At 30.4% G+C, this 20534-nt stretch overlaps 3 protein-coding genes across 4 annotated transcripts; 1 reads left to right on the top strand and 2 right to left on the bottom strand.

Moving 5' to 3' along the window:
* Positions 1-383: 383 nt before the first annotated feature.
* On the bottom strand, positions 384-2499 carry LOC132948122 (uncharacterized). The gene is made up of 4 exons (XM_061018446.1): positions 1756-2499; positions 858-920; positions 550-639; positions 384-483 (listed from the first exon to the last, which is right to left on the bottom strand). The coding sequence occupies exons 1-4, from the start codon at positions 2416-2418 to the stop codon at positions 427-429; spliced, it is 873 nt and encodes a 290-aa protein (XP_060874429.1). The 5' UTR covers positions 2419-2499; the 3' UTR covers positions 384-426.
* Positions 2500-4039: 1540 nt separating this feature from the next.
* LOC132949132 (uncharacterized) lies at positions 4040-7687 on the bottom strand. Its single transcript, XM_061019911.1, has 3 exons — positions 7022-7687; positions 5054-5116; positions 4040-4096 (listed from the first exon to the last, which is right to left on the bottom strand). The coding sequence occupies exons 1-3, from the start codon at positions 7685-7687 to the stop codon at positions 4040-4042; spliced, it is 786 nt and encodes a 261-aa protein (XP_060875894.1).
* A 4066-nt stretch (positions 7688-11753) lies between these two features.
* On the top strand, positions 11754-20510 carry LOC132948585 (sodium channel protein para-like). 2 transcript variants are annotated; one of them, XM_061019114.1, is made up of 13 exons: positions 11754-11932; positions 12013-12223; positions 12474-12604; positions 12664-12947; positions 15035-15208; positions 16124-16246; positions 17020-17142; positions 17217-17411; positions 17513-17657; positions 18176-18279; positions 18360-18630; positions 18702-19006; positions 19140-20510. In XM_061019114.1, exons 1-13 carry the CDS (start codon positions 11914-11916, stop codon positions 19929-19931), a joined length of 2877 nt encoding a protein of 958 aa, XP_060875097.1. In that variant the 5' UTR covers positions 11754-11913; the 3' UTR covers positions 19932-20510. The 2 variants fall into 2 exon arrangements, with proteins under 2 accessions (XP_060875097.1, XP_060875098.1); XM_061019115.1 differs by lacking the exon at positions 16124-16246 and adding an exon at positions 15403-15525.
* Positions 20511-20534: the final 24 nt, after the last annotated feature.

Raw genomic sequence — 20534 nt, 5'->3', positions numbered from 1 at the left:
ACCTTATACTTAATAAACTAAATGTATTTATTGCTTGCTGCAGTTTATTAAGAATTAATAATTAAGATGTTTTCTTATTGAAGTAATACACTAGGTTTGATAAAAATTTCACACAGGAATTGTATGTAAAATAAAATAGGCGTTTAAAAGATACAGCTAAATTCATTGTTTGAAAAACAAAAATAATGTAACTATAGTCTACATATGTACGTACACTAATTTCTTTAATGTTCCTCCTTTATTTTTAAATTTACTAACAAAGAAATATTATATACATAGTTATATTATAAGGATACATATACGTATATTATTATAACAAACATTAAGAATAAATAACACTATTTTGCTATTTTTAAAAAGTATATACTTACACACAATATTTATGGTAATATTCTGATTTAATCTAATTGTATAGCATCTGGTTTTTTAGGTTAATTTCATCTGAATTTGAAAAATCAGAAATGCTGTTATTAATGTAGCAATCTTAAAACAAATAAATACATTTAAATTCAAATCATCGTGTTTACTTTTTATTAAATTGTAACATACTGATCTTAGACTTCTGTAATTCATTTCAAAAATATTGCATGGCATGAAACTGAAATCTGCGTGTAACATATGTAAAGAAGCATATTTTATCTGAAAATAATAAGTTGTGTTTATAAGCTTTGAGCTAATTTAATTGAACGTTTGAAACAAATACCAAACCTCTCATTATTTGGAGGTGCATATAATTAAAAGCCCTATAAAGCCATTATACGAAGGTACTTATAGTGTTAATTAAATAAGATATAATATAAATTATTAGGTTATTTTAGTAATTTATTGCTCTATCTTACTTTATATTTATTATTTACCTGTCTGTAGTCTGAATTGAAGTTAATGCTAATCGAATTCAAGACTTTTTGTGTTTTCAGTAGCTAATAAACAGATGAAAGATATCAATTATTATAATTAATGATTAAGTATTATCTAAATCTAAATTATAGAAACTAGTTATGATTCAGGAGAAAAATATACCACGCAAAAAGTATCTAACTAGTTCTTAAGCACTCGGAAAAGGGATCTTGGAATGTAAAATATGACTATAACCGTTTAATTGAAATTTATTATTATTTGCATACAATTATACTGTTTATTTAAAAAAGCATTTATTGTAGTTTATTAAACAACTTTGAAATGCAATTTTGATCGAAAAGGAATAAATTACTTTTAAATATTCTTAGAAAGAGATAGCTACAGATAGCACAGGAGCCCAGCATAAGGTTTTAAATTTTTAAATTTTTTAGAAGAAAAAATATTAGGTAGTTAATATTTGAAGTACCTTGGGTAGATTTTTTGGATTATAATTTTTTGTATTCTATAAATCATGATATAATCAAAATATCAAATACAATAAATTAATGTTTGAACGTTTTGTGCGTATTTTTGGATTTCGGAAGAATACATTTCTAGAATATAAGTTGTATTAAATATTAATATCTATTTAAAACATAATATGAACAACTAGACAAGATTACATATCGATTTGCTATAACATTTGAACGGGTTCACAAAAATATTTTGGACTGGTTGACTGTATATGTTAGGTTACTACTGCGTTACCGAGAAACCAAGACAATAAAAGGCATTACGATAGTTATTTAAGTCCATTATTATTCTTATTATCATTAATATTTATTTTTCTAGGAGAATACAAAGATAAGAAAATAGAATATACAGAGGTTTTGTGTGAATGTATCGCAACGTGCCCACCTCTAATTTGCAGTTTTTCGACATGCGGATGATCTCAAACATCCAGGAGGCGCTGAATAACGCGTTGATGAAGTAAATAGATATTCGCAGTGTGTTCTTGTTATTGTAACCAAACAAGTACAGCATGAACACAAAGAACACGATCTCTGCGATCGTGCACACGATGAACACGATGATGGTGACGCCGAACTGGTGCCAAGCCAGATGGACGGCTGTCCGTCTCAAATCATCCCACCGGCCGCGGTACGTCCGCCATTCGGCCACCGTGGTCAGCCGACCGTTGATGTCCCGGATGGCCGTCCGGATCGTGTCCATCAGGAACGTGTACATCAACAGTGGCACCTTGGACCATACGTTGTAAACGACGATCATGCCGTACTCGGTTATCGTGAAGTACGCGAAATTGGTGTCTAAGTGGAACATGGTGTACGCGGAGAACTCGATGAGCACAGACATGCACAGCCAGATTGCCGAGTACCAAACGAACGGTGCTAGAGGTGTAGCCGCGGCCATTTCGGTCATACCGAGGTCAAGCTCACGCAAGACGTTTGACAGCGATCGTTTGTTGTACTGCCACATGATTAACATCAGCGGTGGCGTCAGCAGGTACGTGTACACCTTGGCCACGCTCATCACCGTCGTGATGTCCCACACGAACGGCATTCGCTGCTGCACGACGGTCGTGACGTGATCGTATCCATACGCGCAGTACGACAGATTGGCCAGTACGAATAGCGCGTCCACGACGGTGGCTATGGTACCTTTCGGCTCGAGTCCTAGCCCGAACAGTCGGCAGACGTTCATCGTGGATTTCAGACGTCCACGTAACGTTGCCATTTACGCAGCTGTTTCGACTGTCATCGTCGTGATCATCATTATAATCATCATCGGCATAATCTTTATATGGATGGGCATTTGTTTTGTTCTTCAATGTTTTTTTTTTTGTATTTCTTGTCTTGTGGGCTCGCTCGTTGTGTATTGTTGACAATTGTATTTTATGTGCTTGTCTATTGTGGTGATTCTTAGCAATATTTAACTCGATAATTATTACGGGTCACAGAATAATAATATTTGTACATAGCTGATAAAAAATCAATTGTAAAAAAATATGCTCTGAACGAAGTCCGGTTGAACATTCAAATGAATGAGAGAAAAAATTATATTTCAATACCAGGATTCTTACAAATTATGTGTGAGAAAGATAGTCGCACTCGAATGCCATAATGCAATATTATACTGCATAATATTGACTTTCATTTTTCTATTGTATTCATGTTACGGTCAACAGACCTATACATTCTATATAATCAAATGTATGGCTCATGATACTATTGACGTTTTAAATTATTAGTATACGTGAATGTTTGAACAACAAAAATTATATAAAACTATAAGACAAATATAATACAATTTAAGTAGTTACCTACAAAAATAATTTGACACGTTGATGGACACGACTGTTAATAGCATTTCATCAAATTCTGTCAGTTTAGTGTAACATTGAATTGGCCAATAATATGGCAAATGGTATGATGAATGCTATGGCATTCATGGTATCCTGTATCCTATGACTTAAAAACATGATTACGATAAGATGGTCATGGTGTGATCATCAATGTGTTAAGTACTATATAATAGTATAGGTTATTAAATAATTATTATTTAATACTTACAAATATACAAAAAAAAAGTTATCTTATACTTAATAAACAAGATTCCAGCAATTTGCGGAAGTTGCGTAGATAATTGTTTAAGTTTTACTGTTTTTAGAATTTCCCTATTATTTAGAAAAGTAGTGTTAATTTTTTACTATTAACCCCAAAAAAATTATATAGGTTTAATTTATCTTATTGAAACCACAATCGACATTACAATTAGTAGTTATATTTCTTGCTCCTAAAAGTTGTCTTTATACAAAAAATTATATATAATTAAACCAATGACTCATCGTTTCACCCAAAATTTAAAATTACATTATATATTGCTGTTTATTGACGGATTTTTAAATCCTTTTAGTTTACTATAATATTATATTATTATATTCTTAGGATTATCATAGATGTATTTAAATAATACTGATGTTAACTGGATAAGATATCTAAATTAAATTCAATGATTAAAAAAATAATATACATAGTTTTATTATAAGGATACCTATACCTATATTATTATAATAAACATTAAGAATAAATAACAATCTTTTGTTCTTTTTAAAAAGTGTATACTTACACACAATATTTACAGTAATTCTGGTTTAATCTAATTCTGTGGCATCTAGTATTTTTTAGGTAAATTTCATCTGAATTTGAAAAATTAGAAATGCTGTTATTAATGTAGCAATCTTAAAACAAATAAATACATTTAATTAAATTAATTTTAACTGTTTTTAATTCCTCAAGCCATAAGTACTACTGTTGGGTAGTTCTTTAAAATCATGTTAACTCACGTTAAAATCACATAAACACCGCATATATGCCTATTGTAAAAAACCTTACAGATTATATATTTTCTAAATAAATGTTAAAAAAAAAAAAAATTGTTTTTATTTGTCATTATTGACCCCAAATACAAATTCTAAACATAATATGCATTAATTATAGATATAGGATCATTAGAATCATTAGGATTAGTTGAATTTTTTGAACAACATTTTATGCTCACTCAAATATTTGTTAATGAAGCCTCTATAATTATTTCTAAATGGAAACTTGTATTATTAATTTAATGATCTAAAATAGAACACTTTTCTAAAAATAATTGTAGATAAATGTCAAATATTGAATGAAAAGTATTTATTTATAAGTATTACGTATTAGAGAAGTTTTGGTACCCGCGAACTACAGTAGTTTCTTGCTGCTATATAGTTCTAAATCTAAACTTTAAGTTATCATGAATAAAAACCATCAGCTATATTTATTGTTCGATATTAATTATACATGAATATTTTTGATTATTATATTAAATATATATATTCGGTATTCTTAAACAGTTATACCAATAAAATCTGATTAATATACCCGATACATAGATTATTTCGATCTAAAGATCTAACTATAGGCACTAGGCAGGCATGGTCCATAACAAACAATTCACCGGAGATTTGGACCGAATACCGAACTTCTCATTATTTGTGTGTTGTGCATAATATTATTATAATTCAAAGCCCAGTTAGGAGACACACAATACTATATGTTAATTAAATATGATCAAATATAAATTATTGTTTGTCTTACTTTCTATTAGGTTACTATTTACTCGATACTTAATTACTGTATCTTATTTTATATTCATAAATTACCTGTTTGTGATCTGACTTGATGTTAATGTTAATCGAATTCAAGACTTTTTGGGTTTTCAATAGCTGATAAATAGATAAAAACATGTATTAATATAACTAATAATTAATGAACAAGTATTTTCTATAATATAAATCAAGTTAACCTGTTGACATTCCCGAGCAAAATATATCTCGTAAAAATTATCCAGATAGCACTCGGCAAAGGATATTTGAATATAAAATGGGTACAATTATATATCAATTTTTAACAAATTATAATTATGAATGCACATTTTTTTATAACATTTACTTAAATTATTAGTTTTAAAAAATTTTCAATTTACATTGATCATTATTTAATTTGTATAATTATATTATTTATTTTAATAATCATTAATTGTAGTGTATAATCGACTGCAAATGAAATGTGAAATTAATTACTTTTTCAATATTCTACGACAAAGATAAGGTCATCGCGTAATATTTAAAATTTTTAAAAGTTTTAGAAGAAAAACATAATTAGTCAATATTTAAAGTAGTCATATTTTGTATCATTAGTTTTTGAATTAGGTACATAAAACATGACATAAAATGCAACAAATTAATGTTTTAACGTTTTGTGCGAACTTTCGAATTTCGTTACAATGGTTTTCTAGGATAAAACTATAATGTATAATATGTATTGTAAACATGTGAATAACTTGACAAGCGTGCGTATCATTTGCTAAAACGTTTGAACAAGTTCAGAAAGTAAAACATATTTTGAACTATTGAGTACTAGTACACAGGTACCAAGGTGCCTACTGCGTTACTGAGTAACCGAGACATAAGACGTTACGACAGTAAGTTATTCAAGTCCATTATGATTTAAAAATAAATATTGTTAATACTATTAAGATAATTTTTTGTTTGGAGGAACAACTATATATTAACACTAGTTGATCCTGTACGACGTTGTCCGTGACAAATTGAATACCTGTGGACTTACCTCTTCTTAAACTCTGTTTAGCCACATAGATTCTGTACTAAAATACATATTTCAGAAGTGCCATTAAGCCAACAGCTTATATAATAAACAGCTTTGATAATAAATAATAATAATAATTATTAAAACCAATACCATGCATTTACAAACAAACATTTCCATCGTAAATCACAAAATCACTGTTTGAGCACCTCCCCAGGTTGGACCTCTAATTTACCCTTTTTAAATTAATCTATATTATTCAGGGATAATGTAACATTCTAATGGTGAAATAATTTTTGAAATCAGTCCAGTAGTTGTTGAGTTTATTTATTACGAACATCCAAATCTTTTCTCTTTAAAATAATAGCATAGATTATATTATGGAAGTATTGACATAGATAACTGTATTTTTCTTTTGGTCAATAAATATTATTGTTATTATTATTATTATAAAGATTATTGGCGTTTAAAAATTTGACTGAAACAAAAATTGACTATTTATTTTATATTTATATATTATAGCTGATCTTTCTCATTTCGTTGCTATTAGAAAATGACAACTGTTATAAAAATTGCAATTGTTCAACTCATTTTGAGCTCAACTCGCTGCAGTAAATGATACTCAGCCACTCAGGTAGGCAATGTGTGATAATTCGATTTGATGCATGCTTGACCCGATCTGCCCGAATAACCAATGGCAACAACTAATAAATAAATACTAATTTTTACTAATTATTTCTCCTAAAACCAATATCAACCATATACAAACAAACATTTCCATCGTAAATATCAAAATCACTGTTTGAGCACCTCCCCGGGTCGGACCTCTAATTTACCTTTTTTAAATTAACTCATTTTACTCAGGGATAATGTAGCATTCTAATGGTGAAAGAACTTTTGAAATCGGTTCAGTAGATCTAAAGATTAGCCCTTACAGTCTCACAAACTTTACCTTTCAACTATAATAATATAAAAAATACTATAGAATAAATAAACTATATTAATGTACCGGACGAGCTAACCTCTAGCTTGCAGTTTTTCGTCATGCGGATGACCTCAAACATCCAGGCAGTGCTGAACAATGCGTTGATGAAGTAAATTAATATTTGCGGCACGTTCTTGTGATTGTAGCCGAAAAAGTACAGTATGAACGCGTAAAACACGATCTCTGCGATCGTGCAAACAACGAACGCGACGATGGTGACGCCGAACTGGTGCCGAGCCAGATGGACGGCCGCCCGTCTGAGATCATCCCACCGACCGCGGTACGTCCGCCATTCGGCCACCGTGGTCAGCCGACCATTGATGTCCTGGATGGCCGTCCGGATCGTGTACATCAGGAACGTGTACATCAACAGTGGTACCTTGGACCATACGTTGTACACGGCGATCATGGCATACTCGGTCGTCGTGAAGTACGCAAAATTGGTGTCCACGTGGAACATGGTGTACACTGAGTACTCGGTGAGCACTGACATAAACAGCCATGCGGTCGAGTACCAAGCGAACCACGCCAATGGGGCGGTCTCCACGGCCGTCTCTGTCATGGCGTGATCCAGCTTGCGCACGACGTCCGACAGCGACCGCTTGTTGTACTGCCACATGATCAACATCAGCGGTGGCGTCAGCAGGTACGTGTACACTTTGACCACGCTCATCACCGTCGTGATGTCCCACACCAGCGGCATCCTCTGCTGCACGACGGACGTCACGTGATCGTACCCATATAAGCTGTACACCAGATTGGCCAGCGCGATCAGCCCGTCCATGGCGGCGGCCACGGTACCTTTCGGCTCGAGTCCCAGCCCGAACAGTCGGCAGACGTTCATCGTGGTGTTCAGGCGTCCACGCAACGTTGTCATTTACGCAGCCTTTTCGACTGTCATCGTTGTTGTGACTGTCATCATCATAGTGGTTATTATTTTAATATATTAGTTGATGATGTTGTTCTGGTATTGGTTTTGTTCTTCAATGATTTGAATTTTGTTCTTGAATTTGCGTTTCTTTTCACGCGGACGCATGCGTTGTGGATTAATTGTTGTTGATATTTTTATTTTATGTGCTTGTCCGTGGTGGTGATTCTTAGCGACAGCGACATTTTACTTGGCAATTAATACGAATTACAGAATAATAATATTGTACATTGCTAGTAGAAAAATTAATTGGGAAAAATTGCTCTGAGCGAAGCTTGTTTGAACATTAAATTGAATAAAGAGAAAACAATACTGCATATTGTACCTAACACCAGCTTTTTTACGAATAACGTGCGAGAAAGATAGTCGCACCTGAATAAACATAATGTGATATTATACTTAATATTTAATTTCAATTTTCGATTAGTTTCATGTCATGGTCTACAGAGCTAAATACATACTATATAATAAAATGTAAGGTTATCGATACTTTTGACCTTTTAAATGTTTAATATAGGTACACGAATGCTTGAAATACGTAAATACTTCTACGAAAAGTATTTGAATATTTAAAATAATAGTACCACAATTTATTTTATTTTTCGCAACACGATTTTTGGAACCTCAACTTCACTGTAAAGTTAGCCAATAGTAAATTGTTTTTCCATCTCATATGTATCCGCCATCCGTGTATTTTTCTGACTTAAGTCCCAGATCAAATAATTCAAAGAAAAAAAATGATACTTCAATATCTAATAATGTTGACATATTTTATTTTATGTGGCTTTATAATTTCTGCGTCTAGATTTCTATAGTGGCTTGAGTTGTGGATGACATGGCTTATTTCCTATTCTTGACATTTTTTAAATTCACATTGCTCCATTTAGCATATATAGATAACCATTCATTTAGACTTAAATAATATACAATTCTAAAAAAGTGGGCATGTGGGTGTGGCTCTGCTGTACAGTATGTTTCTAGTGGGTCATTGTAATAGATGGTGTTAAATTTGAATTCAATGTATAATAATATCATTGTCCACTGTATAAGGAAAACAATTCTGAGCGGTTTGTCAGGTGAATATTTGATGTTATATTTATATAGTTATTACTTATTATTAATACGGTAGCCGGTAAGTTGAATTAATATTTTAAAATTACAACGAAATAACTAAAATCGTTATTTTTGCTTTTTTAATAATGTAATTTCCTCCAAATTTGAACATAAAATAACTAAAAAAAAAACTGTATTTTTATATTTTAGGTTACAGAATAACCTACTTATGTGGAACCTAGTTATAAGTTAGGTTATAACTACTTACAAGTTAGGTTACAACCTAAGTTGTAAGTTTTCAATCCTTAGCTATAAAAGTTGAATATTTTATACATTTTTAACTATAAAATCATTTTAGATTCTGAGCGAAGCGTAGAATGTATTGATTTTACAATGATGTGTTTTTTTTTTTTATTATTTATTTTTTTATTTTAGATTCTGAGCTTAGCATTTTCTATACACGATAAAATTTTGAAAATAATTTGACTCTTTTTAAGCTGTTTACGGACATTGTCAGTTTTCAATTTTTTCAGTTTTTTTTTCTATAAATATCAATAAAATTTTATTTGTTGGGTTAAAAAGCATGACAATTTAATATAAGGCTCCTGATATATCGTTCTAATAGCAATTGAAAATTTAAAACAAGGCTCCACGTAAATAGGTTATTTATAAATTACTTTATTCACAATAATTTCATCAAATATATTTGGTAATATCATAGGCTGACTGACCGTTTTCGCTCAGAATCGTTTTTCTTATACAATGATATTATATCATTGAATTCAAATTTAATATCATCCATTACAGTGACCCACTTGTAACCTACTGTACAGCAGAGCGACATCCACTTACCCACCTTTTTAAATTTTTAATTTAATAAATGTTGAGAAAAATCAAATTTTAAATGTTTATAAAAAAAAATTGTGCCTATGTATTTTTTATATTTTTCAACTGCTATTTAAGCAATACATCAGGTACCTTGTATTTTGACGTTTTTTGGCCCAACAAATAAAATTTTATTGATATTTATAGAAAAAAAATTTTAATTCGAAATTGTCTGTAAACAGCTCAAAACAAGTAAAAATATTTTGAAAATCTTATTAAGTTCCTATAGGAATTGATAAAATATGATATAAATCCCACGTGTCTACGATTATTCGTTTTAGAATTACAACAAAATTAGAAAATCGCTACATATGAGATATCAAGTGAATATCCAATGTTGTAAAAATTTGAACATCAAACGCTCATAAAAATTTAATTTGATTTACTTATAAACATTTTTTTTTTTGATAAAGGTAGATAACTCTATAAGGAATCTTGTATTACATTTTAAAATCTTAGATTTAAAAAGAACAATTTCGTGATTGTTACGCCTTTTGTCAAAATTTAAACTTGAAATGCTTATTAAAAAAAATTGTGACTTTGGATTTTTAATATTTTTCAAATGTCATCGTAACAATATATTAAGAGCCTTGTATTAAATTTTAAAGCTTTTTTACCCAACAAATACAATTTTAATGACAATCATAGAAAAAGAACTAAAAAAATTGGAAACTGAAAATGTCCGTAAACAGTTCAAAACAAATCAATATTTTTTTATCTTGTATAAAAAATTATAATATAAGCAACCAGTGAAAATGTCATGTGTCTACGGTCATTTGTCTTAGAGTTTTACCAAAAACCAAAATTGATTTTGCGTAAAAATTCCAGTGCTTGTACAAAATTACAGGGAAATATTTTGAACCCCCAAAGTACCAACTAGATTAACTTTCCTATCAGAAAAAATGCTGTTAAAGAAAATTCAAGCATTTTTACTAAAAAGTGATGACAGACACAAATAAAAAATCTAAATTTAAAAAGACACACTTCATTGTAAAACCAATACATTTATCACTCCGCTCAGAATATAAAACACTTTCACAACTGACAAACTATTTTGTCTATATTAATGTTCTATTTTTTGCTTTTTTTTTATCCCTCATAGTGACAATGTCGAATTTTCAAACCTTATTCATATGCACCAAAAATCACTTATCAGTTCTTCCTGTTCCGTTATCATTCATCATTAATCATACTGCTCTTAAAAAAAAACATTTACTATTCTTACATGAATTCGGACTGAAGATCGGAAGTTTATTAATATTACATAAATTAGTTTTGTATCATGATTAAAATACATATTAAAATGTGTAATTACTATCCATCAAAATTAATTTGTCATCAATAATAATGAACTAATTGAATTGAGTTGGAATTAAAAATGTATAGCTTGTTAATTGTTGGACACTTGTTATGTTTTATAATAATTTAGTATCATAATATTTATATATATAATATAATGTTATGTTGATACTAACGGGAAAAAACATTTCTTGACATTTTTTACAATGAATTATACATATATAGGTTTATATATTGTCAACTCAAATCGACTTGTTTTTGATACAAATAATGGTTAAATTATAATTTTAAAAATTAGTACTAAGTTTTAGTAAAATTGTTATGTTTTGAATGTAGGTACGGTAAAACCGATTTTTGAAAACGGAATGTGGACATGCACTGTGTTTGAGTAAAATATTAAATATATAGGTACCTATTATTTTATTAAATAGTTAATTTGTAAGTTTCCAAAATATTTACATGCACATATTATTTAAATCATCTAAACAGAGTAAAAAATTAACCAGAATACACCAATAATATTTATAATATTATTACATTTAAAGGAAGTGGATGTGTCCCAGGAGCGCTCCCGCGACCTCTTTCAGTAACGATAAAATCAATAACATGGACTCCAGTCCGGATTACAATGTAGGTTAACTCTCGTGTTATTTACATTATTTCTAAGATATGATATTTTCATTTGTTTACCAATCAAAATAGTAATGTAATCGTTTAAGTTTTTAATATAGCATAGTAGAGTGGTCAACATAATATAGTTGGAGATGAGTGTATACAGTAGTGGTAAGTACCTTCCTATAATAATCATTTGTTATTTGTACGGCGTGAAATTAAAAGTAGCCATTGCTCATTTTTGTGTTCAGAGGAACTCCTGGACGCTGGAATCATTTATAGGAATAAAAAAGAACAACTAGATGTGACTATAGGTGATGGAATGGAGTTACTCATACGTGGAGAAAAAAATAAGAAAAAGAAGCCACCGACTAGTAGCTCGTATAATTCGTTTGGAATGCACCAAAGTAGTACTGACGAGAACTATTACCTAAAGGATAAATACGAATATGATACTAGAAGGTGACATTCTAATTTTTATTTATACATAATATATAATATTTTACAGAATAAAAAAATCAAGATTAAAATTAAATAAGTTTAATTTCTTCAATGTACTTTTTTCTGAATATTGTTCAAATCTTCTGCGTTCTATATATAGGTTGCAAATAATTTTAATTCGCCAAATTGAATGTAGTTCTATAATAATTTAATCGTTGTTTATATTAATTTATGAAACATTGATAAAACATTGTTTTTATTGTCTTAATAGTACTAAGTCTTACGGAAGCCATGAGCATGATCCTTACGATAGCGAAAGCCACAGAGGAAGTAAAAGAAGCTTACACAATGCTGAAGAAAAAAAAGATCCTAGTAAGGAAGACGTCGAAACCAACCAAAACGGTGTGTAGTGTTTGGTCGCTTAAAATATTTTATTTGAAATAATGTCAATATTGTTTTAGTTTTGGGAGGTAATGACGGGATTGCTGCAGAAGAAATTAATGACGACGAATACAAAGAACAAGGTACTGTCGAAATGGTTGAAGACGTATTCGAGGAAGAAGAATACCCCGAAGACTGTTTTCCACCGAACTGTTATAAAAAATTTCCATTCCTGGCTGGTGACGATGAAACACCATTTTGGTTAGGGTGGGGACAGCTAAGATTGAAAACATTTCAACTTATCGAAAACAAATACTTCGAAACAGCTGTGATCACAATGATTTTACTTAGCAGTCTGGCGCTGGTACGTACACAAACACTCCTATCTTAAAATATTATGAACACTTTGCATACACCCAAGGCCGTAACTGGCAAAAAATTTCGGGGGGGGGGGGGGGGGGGGGTCCAACATTTTTTTAAATATAGATACTAAACACTTCATTTTTATGTTAAAAATATAAAATTGTATTATTATCATTATTAAAAACATATTAGGTCATTATTATAATATTCAATTTACATTGATATAGACTATTTAATTATTATTCACATTACAAAAGCACAAATCAAAAAAAAGATAAAATATAAAATACAATGTTTTGTATAAAATAAAATAAAATGATAAATTTAATCTTATTTTAAATTACTGTTTTAACAAAAATATACAATTATTATTTAATACAATTTATAGTTTATAAACTATATTCACCGCTAAAATTTTTCTACTTTTAAAAATTTCGGCGGGGGTCCGGACCCCTGGACCCCCCCCCCCCCTCAGTTACGGCCTTGCATACACCTACTTTTTCTCACGAATACCGATGTCATGAAAAAATTGACACATTCATCCCAGTGTCCAATTTAAGTGTTTAAAAACGCTAATAACATTGATATCAATGTTAATTGCTAATTTAATATAGTAATAAGTTATAACTAATAAATAATAACTAATATCTATATAGGCAATAGCACACAAATCAATTTACCATGTAACGTTATTTACTAGATATAATAAATAATAATATTGTCAATATTTTATTAACACGGAGTAACAAATTCCCAGGTCATATCATATTAACTCAATTAAGACTCATTAAATCATTAAAAAGTTGAAACAAGAATATATGTACGTGAACTATAATATAGCATTCAGCATGATATCAAGGATTAATATTAAATTAATAATTTAATAATAAATAATAATGTGCTATTAATTATAATCATTGGCAGTTTTATAATAATAATAATAATAGCAACAATAATAGAAACATTGGGTATATATTTATTATCAATTTATTAGTTATTATTTATTTCATATTTGCACTAGGATCAATATTTCATATATTTTTTCTGTAAATCTTTCATTTACTTTTTTTATAGATTAAATTTGTTCGCAATGACAGTTATATTATATTATATTCTATAAATTAAAGATATTTTATGTTATTTAAATACTATTGAAATGTAAAAGTTAATCCTAGTATTTCTACAGTATACACAGTTAGAGAAAATATTTTTAATTACTGACCAAAATTGAAGGTCACAACTCGCTTTACTAATATTTATCTTAACCATGCGAATTTAAATTATATAAAGCATCTTCAAAATAGTTTTTCCTCTTTTTGTTTTAATCAAATATAATTTTATAAAGAGCGGGTAATTGCAGCGGGGTGGAGTAGGTCAGCAGTGGTGAAAGTTTGTGCATCGTCCCTTCGGTCTTCGGATAGGATAGGCAGTGTATTATTACAGTATTTGATTTGAATGCATTCAATTAAAAACTATTCTGAGCGGACGAAAGAAAATTTATACATCATAAATATGTATTAATAAGTAACCATTAATTGTATATAATTACCTAGTGTGAATTAGGTAGTTTTTAAATTTTATTCGTTTCAATGGTGATAAACAAAATGTTTGAAAAAAAATAGGTTAGAAACATAAATGTTGGTGGTTTTTCCCGTCGCATTCAAAATCTACTGAGAAAATCGAAAAGTAACCTCTGTAAATCTTGGTTCAATTTTCTAAAAGATAAGATATTATATGTTTAAATCGAAGCACTCCTCCTGGTAGAAATATTGTTTACAGGATAAAAAAAAATAAACATCATTGTAAAACCACTAGCTTCCTCGCTCCACTCAGAATCTAAAATGTCTCTTATTTTTATAAAAATAACTTTATTATTGATTTCAATAAAATCAGATTTTAGTCACATAATACATACATGACATTGGGCTTAGTATATTATTAATAAGTTTTAATGAAAATGTTTTTAAATGCATTTAGTTATTACTTATATCATTTCAAAAACTAGATTTTGAGCATTTAGAGTTTTCAAAAAATTACAGTTACTTTGTTAAGCTAAAATATGTTTGTACAAAAAATATATATCCATAGGCGCTAGAAGATGTACACCTTCAGCATCGACCGGTATTACAAGACATATTGTATTACATGGACCGGATATTCACTGTTATATTCTTTTTGGAGATGTTGATCAAGTGGTTGGCGTTGGGTTTCCGCAATTATTTTACAAACGCATGGTGCTGGCTGGACTTCATAATTGTTATGGTAAAACGAAATGTTTTTATTGATTTATTACATGCGTTATACTCGCTAAACTTTAATTAATGTTCTTCAAAATTTGTTTGAAAAAAAATGTGTAATAATTTTGAGCCCTATTTTTGAGAGGAAAAATATTACTATCGTCGCCGTTCTGCGCCATTGTTTTTGTACACATCAGACACTATAATATTATCTTGTAGTTGTCATTAGTTAACTTGGCAGCGATATGGGCTGGGGCGGCAGATATACCAGCGTTCAGGTCAATGAGGACTCTTCGGGCTTTAAGACCCCTGAGAGCGGTATCTCGTTGGGAGGGTATGAGAGTAAGTACGAGCTGTCGGAAAATTTGTGATGTGGACATTTATACTCACTATCTGTGTTATTTTCTTTCATTGTGTACAAATATTATATATAATATTATATATATGACATTAAATATATTATTATATATTATATTATTGTATAATGCGTTTGTTATACTTTTCTTATGTGGCCACAATAAATAAATACAAAGCCATAACAGCTGCTACACGATGTTAAAATATTAATATTTGACTTGCAGTGATTTTTTGCCTGGGATGCGATTTTGTGTGCGTATGCGTGTGCATTTGTTTCGTTGCAAAACGGCCGTCGGGATCTTCCTATAGCTGTTATTAAACGAATCAATAATAATATTAATTATAATATAAAAACACGTTGGATTCGTTTACGAATATAATATTTTCTATGTGAATAGTTACTATACATCGTTCAAAGGTCGACCGGATGATGCCCTATGTTGAATATTATACTATAGAAACTTTATTATTTCTATGCCTAGAAACGTACAAACCTATGTTTAAGGGAAACACAGCTAAATCATTTTTTTTTTTTTTTTGCTATACCGTTATAATGCGTATTCTATGGATCTACTTCACACAGGTTTCTCTGATAAATTTTGTTGCTGCCTTGTTGGGAGCAAGTGGAATCCAAGCTTTCAAAACTATGCGAACTCTAAGAGCTTTGCGGCCACTGCGAGCTATGGCTAGAATGCAGGGTATGAGGGTACGTGATCGACAATACATAATAATGAAATACAGTTTTAAAATCCAGTATTATTTTTATTGTTTATATCTATATAGTATACATATTATATTATTGTATTACAATTATTATGAATTATAGTTTCGGTATTTTTCTCCAAACGCTATACTAGAACATTTAGATGTGATAAAATTATATTTTATTATCAAGTTCGTTACATTTTCGCAACACTGTAGTGCTCGAAGAAATTAATTGATTTTATTTTTTTTAAACGTTATCAATAGGTTGAATATATCTATATATATTTATTGGTGTTATTTTTTTTTATCAATTTATAATATGAACCATAATGTTATTGAACTCACGATCATAATATTATATTATTATTAGGTATGGCAACATATAATATATTATTATGTATACATAAAACAGCTACTTATATTATGTATATGGTCTGCGCGTGTTTCGAATTATTTAGGTAGTTATTTTAATGTGCGCAGATATTTAAAACGATTATATTTACTTGTATGAACTTGGCTGTCATTCTACTTAGATGAAAACCCGCATACCCTTTGCGCTATTTATTGTAGTTTCGCACCGTTTGGCTTGCACGTTTATGCTGTGAGGTTTACATCCTGTGCATGGTAATATGGTATATTAGTATATACCATATTTTATTACTATACAGCATGTATAATTATTAATATTCTCATATTTTTATGACCTAATTCGTTTTGTTTTGATAACATTATACTATAATCCGTATTCGTAGTAACATTATCGTATTATAACAGGTGGTGGTTAACGCGTTAGTACAGGCCATTCCCAGTATTTTCAATGTGTTGCTGGTATGTCTGATATTTTGGCTGATTTTTGCTATAATGGGTGTACAACTTTTTGCTGGCAAATATTACAAGGTATTACAAAACTTATCTATTTATTAAAAAATGTGCCTATATATATTTCCAATACCTACCATATGTTTATGTAGTGTGTCGACAAGGAAGGGAACACGTTGAACCACGAAATTATACCCGACAAAAACGTCTGTTTAAATGAAAATTATAAATGGGAAAATTCTAAAATGAACTTTGATCATGTAGGAAACGCGTATCTTTGCCTCTTCCAAGTAGCTACTTTTAATGGATGGATGGAAATAATGAGGGACGCTGTAGATTCAAGAGACGTAAGTGCATACAAATATTTAAATACTATATACAATATTAATGTTACTTTATGGTGTGCGTATCTAAAACACTCTATGTATAATAAATATATGTTTTTTAGGCGTACGGGAAACAGCCAATTCGTGAAATCAATAATTATATGTATTTTTATTTTGTATTTTTTATTATTTTTGGTTCATTTTTTACTCTTAATTTATTTATTGGTGTGATTATCGACAATTTCAACGAACAGAAGAAAAAAACAGGTACCTTAATATAATATACATACAGAATCATTCAGTCTTAGTAAATTTTTTTAAAGTAACCTAAGAAATATTAGGAAAACTTAGTAACTGAATAAGTTACCATTTTAAAATCAATAAATTCATATAATTTAAATTTACGAAATCCAGGACTATTTATAGAACTATAAACATTTTGAGGGCTAGATACGTGTCTTCAATTTTCACTTGAGTGGCAAATACTTCCTTTCTAGTTTATATTATATTTGAATAGTAAATATTACATCTGAAACATTATATTAAGAAAAATAAGAGAAATTTTCTCAGACTGAAATACTAAACCAATTTGAATAGTAATTCTTAGACATATTATGTTGGAGTGTATAATTATTTATTCATAATATATTTTCAAATAAAATATAAATATATTATATTATATTATAATACTGGATAGGTAATGATTATTTGTGTTAGTCAACTTTCATATTCCTACAGTCTGCAGTAAAATATAATTAATCTAGAATAAAGTTATGAAATTTCAGGTGCTTCACTTGAGATGTTTATGACAGAGGACCAAAAGAAGTATTACAATGCTATGAAAAAAATGAGTTCCAAAAAACCACTCAAAGCAATTCCCAGACCTAGGGTAAATTTTACTGTTTATACAATAACTACATTATTTTTGAATATCTATAGTTGTGATGTAAATATTTAAATATATTTTAGTGGAAGCCACAATCTATTGTCTTCCAAATCGTAACAGACAAAAAGTTTGACATGCTAATCATGTTGTTCATCGGATTTAACATGTTGACTATGACACTTGACCATTACCAACAGACCAAACTTTTTACTGACGTATTAGAACGTCTTAACCAAATATTTATCGCTATATTTTCAACCGAATGTCTACTAAAAATATTCGCATTGCGGTATTATTATTTTAAAGAGCCGTGGAACTTATTCGACTTCGTTGTTGTCATACTATCCTTAGCGGGTATATAGTGAAATAATAATATTATATTACAAGCAATTTTCTGATCATAACACCTGATTTGACTTCCACAGGTTTGGTGTTGAGCGATTTGATTTCCAAGTATTTTGTGTCACCAACGCTCCTTCGAGTGGTCAGAGTAGCCAAGGTGGGCCGAGTGTTACGTTTAGTAAAAGGAGCCAAAGGCATCAGAACTCTATTGTTCGCTTTAGCCATGTCACTTCCAGCGTTATTCAACATATGCTTGTTACTGTTTCTCGTCATGTTCATATTCGCTATATTTGGTATGTCGTTTTTTATGAACGTAGATAGCCACGGAGGCTTGGATGAAGATTACAATTTCCGTACTTTCGGGCAATCGATGATACTTCTTTTCATGGTAAGCTGCTACAGTCAGTCTCATAAACGTCGTGTCTGATGAAAACAATGTGATCCTATAAATAATTATATAATAACATATAACCGAGTCTATCAGGTTATTGATCAAATACATTATACGTAAATATTTTCAGCTGTCTACGTCGTCCGGTTGGGACGCTGTACTGGATGGTATAACAAACGAGGACGACTGTGAAAAACAGAACTTAGAGATGGGTATCACGGGAAGTTGTGGAAGCAGTGCTGTGGGCACAGCGTTTTTGCTGTCGTACCTGGTGATCAACTTCCTCATTGTCATAAACATGTACATTGCGGTCATTCTAGAAAATTATTCGCAGGCCACAGAGGACGTGCAGGAAGGACTTACCGACGACGATTACGACATGTACTATGAAATATGGCAGCACTTCGACCCCGACGGCACCAGGTACATTCGATACGACCAGCTGTCAGACTTTCTAGACATTCTGGAACCACCACTGAAGATCCACAAGCCGAACAAGTACAAGATCGTGTCCATGGACATACCGATATGCAAGGGTGACCTAATCTACTGTGTAGACATACTAGACGCGTTGACCAAAGACTTCTTCGCGCGGAAGGGTAATCCCATCATCGAAACCGTGGCCGAGATTGGAGAGATGCAAACGCGACCCGAAGAGGCTGGATACGAGCCAATTAGCTCGTCTCTGTGGCGTATGCGTGAGGTTTATTGCGCAATTATCATACAGAACTCGTGGCGAAAGTTCACGATGGCTGCCAAAGAGCAGACGGCGGATGACGACCGGAGCGACGGGGCCGCTTCACCAGACGGTCGTGAAACCGCTGTGTTGGTCGAGAGCGACGGATTTGTAACCAAAAACGGTCACAAGGTGGTCATTCACTCAAGGTCGTCGTCAAAAAGCTCAAGACTCGCCGACGTTTAAAACGCGAATCAATAAGTCCGTATTGCAAAAACAATGAATTTTGTACGTTATTATTATTATTATTATTATTATTATTATTGATATTATTTATAATATATTTATTACGATTATTATGGCAACATTTATGATTGAGGCTTCATATTATATTATATTGTTATATTCTTGATTTTCACTTAACATTTTTAACACTCTTATAATACTACTATTGGCCAACTGCTGTGATATATATATATATAAATTAAAAAAAAAATATTTTATAATTTGTAGTATATAAGGTTTACACGAGAGCTTAAAATGATTATTAAGTGATATTATGCGTATGTTAACGATGTTATTTTTTTCCTATGCATAGTGTTTCGTAGCCAGCAATGAAGTCAAATTACTCAAACAAAACTTCACGGCTTATACACACCATATTAAAATACTTGTATTATTGTTACTATTATGTTTATTATTTTTCAAATTTCATAATTTTATTAATGTAAAGTTTTTAATATAAAATACACGAATACTATTATATTTTCACATGAATATGTCCAAAAAATTATTACAGTTGAAATAAATTTATTTTGTTTAAAGCATTGATACTTAGACATTGTCACT

This window comes from Metopolophium dirhodum, chromosome 7 (assembly GCF_019925205.1).
Source record: "Metopolophium dirhodum isolate CAU chromosome 7, ASM1992520v1, whole genome shotgun sequence".
NCBI classification, from domain to species: domain Eukaryota; kingdom Metazoa; phylum Arthropoda; class Insecta; order Hemiptera; family Aphididae; genus Metopolophium; species Metopolophium dirhodum.
Note: the sequence above shows the minus strand (reverse complement) of the source record. Positions and strands in the feature narration are given on the sequence as shown.